An 8237-nucleotide genomic window follows, 5' to 3' on the forward strand; every position below is an offset into this window, starting at 1 on the left:
ATTAAGATATTTCATTCTGTTGTAAACGTAAATGCTGTTTATTTTGTGGAAAAGACTGCTAAGTTACAACAGAAAGACTAAATGAATGATGCAGAAGGCTCCTGATGGTTGTCTTTCTGATGGGTATTTATTGTTTCGGGCTTGTCGTCTCTGCAGGAATGTGGATAATGTGTGATGTGTTTACAAAAGTGGACCGTACCATTAAACAGGGGGAGCATTGCTGTCAGATTAACAAATAAAAAAAATATTATTCGCACTCGATGTGTGTAATGACGCTCAATGTGAAATTTCCAACTCCTTGTAAAGCTAAGTGGAACTTGATCGATTTGAATAAAGCCAAAAGGACCAAAATTTGGCCAGATTGTGGACACTTGAAGTTGGTTTCGTCCTCCCTTCTCTGCAGTCTGCAGTGGATATGGCGTCACTTAAAAGTGTAGGAGTCCAGAAACTTCGTCAAATGTAAATAACGTCAACCAGAAAGCTGCGGGACACGCTTTGAGCAGATATACTCAGTTAACTTCAAAATATATTGGCCATCTTCTTTGCAAGTATGCCCCGGAAAAAGCCATTTAGCAACAAACAGAAGAAGAAACAGCTGCAGGTCAAACGGGAGAGAAAGAGAGGTAACTACATCTGCAGTTAGCGCTGCCATGCTAGCCTTAGCAGTTAGCTTTTGCAGCTAACTAAACGAGCTTCAGGAGCAAACTACTTGTTTGAGAGTTTGTATAAAATGTTCCGCTAAACACTAAAGGACTGTAAAATATACCTCCGTGTTTTGTTTTAGCTGTAATGTCAAGCAATATGACATAAGTTGCTCTCGAACTTGAGCCGTGAACACGACACGACACAACAGTACAAACTTGTTTGAAACAGCAACATTAAACTTCCACATTGGCCTGATTTTGGTGCTTAACAAAGCCAGTTACATTATAATGTAATATTATTATATTATTGTGATAGCTTGCTGTCACCTTCAAGTCAATATCAAAAAGCACTTGATATTACGATGGTTGAATGATTCCGCTGTAATATAGCTGTAAGTGTGTTTGTGTTTGTTTCATAGTGAAACTGGTGTAGTTAACGTTTGCATTTTAACTTGGCATAGTTGTATTGAGCCATAAAAGTAACTGGCTAACCTTAAGGGCCACTGAATTAAGTAAATTCATTGAAATATATTGTCATTTTCCGAGCTATCTCTAAAATCGTGTTGATACAGAATATCTCCAAAAAACCTTTTTAGATTCTGAATTAAATTTGATGAAGCATACAATTTTGACATAACATGGATTTGTCAAAAAAAAGGCCTGTTATCAAGCAAGTACATCTTATTTTCTGTAAAGGTGCCAGATTTCCTTCATGGGAATTTGGTTGAGTAGACCTCCGTTGATTCTACAGCAACAACTGTGAATGATATTTAAAAAAAAAAAAAAAAAAAAAAAAAAATCCAAGGAAATGTCATGAGTGCTGCCTGTCTAAAACCTGAAGGCATTCACTTCACTATCATGTGTAACTAAGAAAAGCATCAAACACTCCTATTTGGTTAGCCTGAACCAGCCAAGTGTTAAATGCTTTCACCAATCATCCCAGTTTTAACTATATCTGTGAATGGCATGGGTGTTAATATGGGTATAACTAGTTGCTCTTGTCATATTAGATGGAAGGTGTATGCCTGTGGCCGGCCCTCCCTGTACTTTTGCCACTGAATTACAGGTGACACAGGTTCTGGGCCAAGTAGTCGCAATGCCAGCGTGGAGCGAGGGGAGCGACAGTCAGATACCTCAGACAGTGAGACGACTGATATTAGAAGAATAAACCAGCAGCCCTTCAGCAGAGAAGGTCGATATGACCCCAACAGGTGAGTTGTCAGCATCACTCCTCACTTTGACTGACTTTATTTAATTGAAAAACTTAGAATTAGGGCTGTCAGTGTTAACACTATAATAACAATCCATAAAAAGGCTGGTATTAATGCATTATGTATTTATTTTTTGCACTTTAATTACATGCTGCTGTTTTGTTATGCTGAAATGGCTCATTAGACAACTTGAAAATAGTTATCAACCTGTGTAAAGTGGATTTTAAATTTCATATCTAAGGAAAGTTATATTTCTGAAGTTGTCATTCCCTGAGTCCTATTATACTTATTTTGATTTGAAATAAATCTAAAAGGCAAGTTCATGAACTAATTTTTCGGGGCCATATAACTGATGTGAAGTTTCATCCTATTTTTACAAAAAAAAAAATGAGCAATGGCTCTTCATTTGGATATGTCATGAATAAAAAACAAATGTCGAATTTTTCTGTCATATTTAAGATTGATCATTAGCCGTGATTAATTCAGACCTACCCTGTGATTAATCAGGATTTTAATTGATTGCCAGCCATACTTATAAAGTATTGCTTCCAAGGGAAATGGCTACTTAATAATTCTGAATTAGAGCAATGTGTCAGTTATAATACAAATGTTATTTAGATGAACTAAATAAGTGACATTCTTTTTTTTTTTTTTTTTTTGACAAAGTGACGTTATGAATACCTCCTTTTTACTCATCCTTTCAGGTTCCGATTGCACTTTGAGAAAGAAAGTAAAGAAGAGGTGGAGAAGAGAAAGAAGCTAGCCAGGGAGAAAGTGTTGCAGCAAGTCTCAGACAAAGAACTCGAAGTGGACATCAATAAGATTTATCCCTCGGAAAAAGGTCTGGCTGTTTGTTTAATGCTTTCCACATGATGGTCTCAAAACAGGACAAACATAGTAAACTGAGTAAATGAATGGATGGGTCTCTGCTCAACACATGGAAAATTCATTATCTACTGTCAGGTCTTGGTTTCCCACGACGCCCATCTTGGAATTATGAAATGACACGAGAGAATCTGCTGAAGAAAGAAGAGAAGTCATACAGAGACTACCTGGATGAGCTACACTCCAGAAACCCACCTGACACCCTCAGCCACTTTGAACACAATTTAGAGGTAAATAACTTAACAAACGTGATACACCATGATTCATGCTCAAGGGCTTTTTGACTGTCAAAGATCCTGTTCATGTTCTTTCTTTTTACCTTATTTCCTGTTCCAGTTGCAATTATTTCTGTTTTCATTTTGTCATTTGGAGTTATTAAGTCTAGGCTGCTGATTAATTTTTCTTAATAACCGCAACATAAGTCATGAGAACTTTGGAATGAACTGTATACTATAGGGTGAAACATAAAGGCCAGGTACATCACTATTCAAACCTATATATATATTATTTTATTATATTGTTTCTGTTAATGTAAAAAAGAAAAAATATATAGATCGATTGCAGGTAATAACAGAGGGGACCCAATCCTTTTTTTTTTTTTTTTTTTGGACTGTCATTTTTAAGCTCAATAGATTTATTGTGTGTTGAAGAACCATGTTAGTTAAAAAAGAAGGTGAGGGAAGCCAGTGCAGCGAAACCAATTATTTTCCAGCTCCTTTACTGTTTAAAAAGGGTTACCTGTAAACTAATAATCATCCCATGAGCTTACTTTGGCACTTTCATCTCAAAGATAAAACCACCAAGGCTATTATCAGGTGTGTAATTTCAAACTGAATATATGATCCTGCTAAAGTTATATCATCTAAGGAGGCATCTGCAAGAGTTATGATATACCTGTATATTGTCTGGTGTTTTCCACTCATGACAAAGTGTATATATTGATTGCATTGCTGTGTTGCATTGCCGTGCTCAGGCTTTGAAAAGGGTTTCAATGTTATTCAAAATTAAAAACCCAGCAGATCATTTAATTTCAAAGCACAAGCCAATCTCTAGAGACACATCACAGCAGAAGCCGAGTTGTAGCAGTTATTTAAGTGACTATCATTGAGCTAGAGGTGTTGTCTACTTTAAAGGATAAAGCAAAATAACAACACATGAAAAAAAAATGCTTTTTTGAAAAGATTCAAGGATAATATGAGTTTAATTATTCAGTTTGAAGCATTAATTCTAACCATAATTTGCACTCTTTTCTTTTGTTTTAGACATGGAGACAGTTATGGAGAGTTTTGGAGATGTCCGATGTCATCCTTCTCATCGTGGACATCAGACATCCAGTAGGTGATTTAAAAGAAAAAGCTTGCAGGATGGATCAGACCACTAGATGGAGACACTTTCAATATCAATCCTTGATATGACATTTTTACATTTGTCAGTAGGTCATAAAAATATTTTGAGAAAAAGAGACTTTAATCTTCATATTGTGTTTGGACAAAATAAAACTAAAACTGACCAGATAAAAAAGCCTAAGGGCTGTTTTACTGAACGTTGAAATAGATTTGAGTTAAAAGAAAAGTGGGAAAAAAAACAAACAAAAAAAACAATCTGCCCCTTAATAGAGCCCAACAAAATAGAATATTGTATTTAATATTTGGATACAATTGATACTCCTGTCAGTGACTCAGGATCTCACAATAGTTCATATTGACCATTTGTCCCAGTGTGTTTTGCTCATGATGTGATTCCATATTAAAATGAAATCCACTTATAAGGATCTCAACATAAGAATTGCTGCATTTTTTTCTCAAATTTCTATTCCACATAAGGTACACTTTATGAAATGTGAATTAATTTCTGTTTTTAGACTTTTCAGTTTCGCAAAGTTAAAAGCAGCAACTCATTCTGAAGACTTTAATAGTGTTGTGATTTTTCTTAGGTCCTGCAGTTCCCTCCATCCTTGTACCACTACATAACGGGGGATCTACAGAAGCAGGCGATCCTGGTGTTGAACAAAGCTGACCTGTGTCCTCCTCCACTGGTGATTGCCTGGAAACACTACATGGCATCTCAGTTCCCCCACCTGGAAATTGTTTGCTTTACCTCTCACCCTGGACAACCCTACAGCACAGGTGAGGAGAGAGAATGGGCTCCATGAAAACATGTGGATTGTAATGCATATAAACATATGAATGGCAGCTTTAGGGTTAGGATATTGGTATGAACCTGACCCTGAAATGTATTTCATCTGTCTTTCATCTGCGTATCTGCATTTTTCTTGCAATAAGAGTAATTATCTCTGCTGGTATGTAGTGCTCCAGAAGAAGAGGATGAGGAAGAAGGCTGACTGGGGTCATGCTGGAGGTCCTATAGATATTCTGAAGGCCTGTCAGAATATCACAGCAGGAAGGGGTGTGTGTCAGTATTCATGTAGCAAACGTATACTAAAACTATTGTAATGGTACAAGCATTTATTTGTCCACATTATTAGTTTGACCTGCACAGTTATGTTCCTCCTTGGTTCTTTGCAGTTGACCTGTCCAGCTGGGAGCAGAAGATTCAAAGAGATGCCGTTGCAGAGAGATTTGATGGGGAGTGTGATGACGGGGCAGAGTCTGTGCTGATGGAGCATCAAACTGACAGTGCTATGGAGTTGAGCAGTCCATCACAGGAGCTCTACAAAGATGGCATTCTCACATTGGGCTGCATAGGTATGAAACATCAGTGTGTAATAGAGAGATTAAGCTGTGTTGCCGGGTTGACTGTGCAAACACTCAAAAATATTCCAAAGAAGAGCCTGTCTTTTCTCCAATTTTGTTATCAGCAGATAATTACATCTCAAGTAATCTCACAATTTACCAAAAGTTATGACAAGTGTCTTGATTATATTTTAGTGTGGTGGGAAAACATCAGGGTCAACTCAGCTGTTAGACTTGCTAGACTAAAGTCCATATTCCAATACATATTCCAAAATAAGTAGTAAGTAATGATGGATTAGCCCTAAATGTGTCCCTATAGAGTGGATAATATCACAGCTTGTCAAAAATGTACTTAATTAAAAATAAAAATTAAAAACATCAAATTCCCAAGTTATGGCACTAAACCTCACCAGTGGATGACCTCTGGCTAAAATTAACAAATTGAATGAAATTGTGGATGCTACAGACTAATCACAAATTCAACCTGCTTTTTCCCAGGTTTTCCAAATGTTGGTAAGTCATCTGTCATAAACAGTCTGGTGGGCCGGAAGGTGGTAAGCGTGTCTCGAACCCCAGGCCACACCAAATACTTCCAGACCTACTACCTCACCCCAACAGTGAAACTCTGCGACTGCCCTGGTTTGGTCTTTCCCTCACGTGTCAACAAACAATTACAGGTACAAATTCATTTTTGTATCCCAGAGAGCAGATGTGACGTTGAGTTTACTTGCCTGTTTAGACTCAGTGGAAACTAACCTGAGTTTAGCAGTGCGTTTCTAAAAGTTAAAAGTTCTTTAATCGCATTATTGATTTTACACATTCGAATTCAATGTCTTTCAGAGGCTCAAAATCCCAGGGCTGTTTTGTGTGACGGGTGTTAAACTCTTGAAGGAGCTTTTCTGATACTACCTTGCTCTGATTTTCAATCATGATAATTTTCTTAAGCTGTGCCTTTGCATTTATGCTCCATAGATTCTGGCAGGCATCTACCCAGTGTCTCAGCTGCAGGAACCCTACAGCTCAGTTGGTTATCTCTGTGAAAGGACAGAGTTCCTCTCTGTGCTGAAGCTCACACATCCCAGTTTGCTGGAGAAGGACCCCCATGACAGAAACCAGGAGTCTGAAAAGTTTAACTGGACCGCCTGGGACGTGTGTGAGGGTAAGAGAGTACATAATGACTTCAAGCCTTTGTTGTTATGCACATTTTTAAGATCTTTGGACTGGCAAATGTACAACAGCTCACCCACTTTACCACTACTTACCAGCACTTATATTATAGCCTGTTATTGATTGTTACATATAAACATCTTAGGCACTCACAAAAAAGAATTCAGTCCCCTCTTTGAGCCAGTAAACTAAAAGGCTGGTGTCACTCTCTTTGTTCTTCTTATCTCTTTATGGTTTAGGACATCTCTATTAGGTGTGTAAAACTAAGCCTCAAGCTCATTCACTTCTTCCAAGACATAAAATATTGATAACCAAGTTACAAATACTTTTTAAAGTCCCAAGTTAGTGATGATTTGGCAGCAGTATTATGTTTGTCAAAAATGTGTGTAAAAATTTGTAAAAAAAAAAAAAAAAAAAGATTTAAATGAAGAATAGGTTTTTGCTGTGTGTTTCGATAGCGTTCGGTGAAGAGTTGATATCTGTGACAAAAAGGAATAATACGGGCACATACATACAGAAAATTGGCTTTTATGTATGGCTAATACTGTGATGCGTTATACTGTCACCAAGACCTCTCTCTTCTACATGTGTTCTTCAGCCTGGGCAGAGAGGAGAGGATATAAGACGGCAAAGGCAGCTCGCCATGATGTTTATCGGGCTGCAAATAGTCTCCTGCGGCTGGCAATTGATGGCAGATTGTGTCTCTGCCTCAGACCCCCTGGCTACAGCTGCCTTAGGGGTAAAAAAGAGTCCTCCATGATTTTTAATTTCAGTTGCAAGTGTATTTAAAAAGGTAAAACAGGAAGCGGTACAGTACAATTAACTATTTTGGGGATTATTTATTACAGAGCAGTGGGAAAAGCATGTAGACTTGCAAGATATCATGGTTCTACAAGGACGGACAACAGAGGAGGAAGGCACTGGAGACAGGGACGATGAGGAGGACGGCGAGTCCAGCACTGAGCCTGAGGAAGAGAGAGACAGGGATGCAGATGATGATGAGGATGGGGACGATGAAGATGAGGGATTTGGACATCCAAGGCAGAAGGACAATAAGCCGCCTGGCTTCACTGTTAACATGTACGATGTCCTTGGGGAAAATGAGTGTGCGTGATAATGGAGGGAATGATAAGAAAGAAGAATTAAGTTGTTTCTCTACCCTCACTTTACTACAATACGCATTTCATTCCTTTTATTTGCCAAACTTGCATTCCTTCTAACTTTTGTTGTGTATCCACCCCCCGTGTCACTCTGTGATGTCCTCTAATGAATGCATCCTGTCTCCCTCTCTTTATTATGATTATACAGAGCATATTTATGTGTTCCATGCTGTGCCTCTGCTCCTCTTATTCGTCCATGAAGCTTGCGTTTAGTGTTGCTTGTTGAACTGGGTTGGGTTTGGTTTGGTTTGGTCTTTATTTTTGCACATAGTTCTTTAAGACAAATCATCGAGCAAGCTCAGAATAATCAACCTACTGATTTTCAATCTTTTTATTGATAAGCAACCTCATAGCTGAGATGCCAAAGTTCATGAAAAGATTAAAAAGGAATCGGATGAACTGTTGCTGTGATGTAATTCCCTGGATTGGCCCTTTGGCTCTCAGAACAGCTTGAGATGTGAAACCATGACACTAAAT

The 8237-nt window shown here is 38.0% G+C and overlaps 1 protein-coding gene across 2 annotated transcripts; it reads left to right on the forward strand.

Annotated features, from left to right (window-relative positions):
• Nucleotides 1-416: 416 nt before the first annotated feature.
• Nucleotides 417-7925, forward strand: gnl1 (guanine nucleotide binding protein-like 1). Of its 2 annotated transcripts, none has more exons than XM_029503995.1 (12): nucleotides 417-623; nucleotides 1711-1855; nucleotides 2560-2696; nucleotides 2819-2970; nucleotides 4003-4074; nucleotides 4674-4866; nucleotides 5048-5146; nucleotides 5266-5445; nucleotides 5932-6110; nucleotides 6406-6592; nucleotides 7199-7339; nucleotides 7449-7925. In XM_029503995.1, exons 1-12 carry the CDS (start codon nucleotides 551-553, stop codon nucleotides 7712-7714), a joined length of 1824 nt encoding a protein of 607 aa, XP_029359855.1. In that variant the 5' UTR covers nucleotides 417-550; the 3' UTR covers nucleotides 7715-7925. The 2 variants fall into 2 exon arrangements, with proteins under 2 accessions (XP_029359855.1, XP_029359856.1); XM_029503996.1 differs by having other exon boundaries at nucleotides 1720-1855.
• Nucleotides 7926-8237: the final 312 nt, after the last annotated feature.

Source organism: Echeneis naucrates, chromosome 6, assembly GCF_900963305.1.
Source record: "Echeneis naucrates chromosome 6, fEcheNa1.1, whole genome shotgun sequence".
Taxonomy (NCBI): domain Eukaryota; kingdom Metazoa; phylum Chordata; class Actinopteri; order Carangiformes; family Echeneidae; genus Echeneis; species Echeneis naucrates.

Bases quoted from the DNA above. Each gene is read 5' to 3' on its own strand.
- gnl1 (XM_029503995.1), top strand. From the start codon at position 551: ATGCCCCGGAAAAAGCCATTTAGCAACAAACAGAAGAAGAAACAGCTG. The intron at 624-1,710 runs GTAACTACATCT...ACTGAATTACAG, and splicing joins CAAACGGGAGAGAAAGAGAG to GTGACACAGGTTCTGGGCCA. The intron at 6,593-7,198 runs GTAAGAGAGTAC...TGTGTTCTTCAG, and splicing joins CGCCTGGGACGTGTGTGAGG to CCTGGGCAGAGAGGAGAGGA.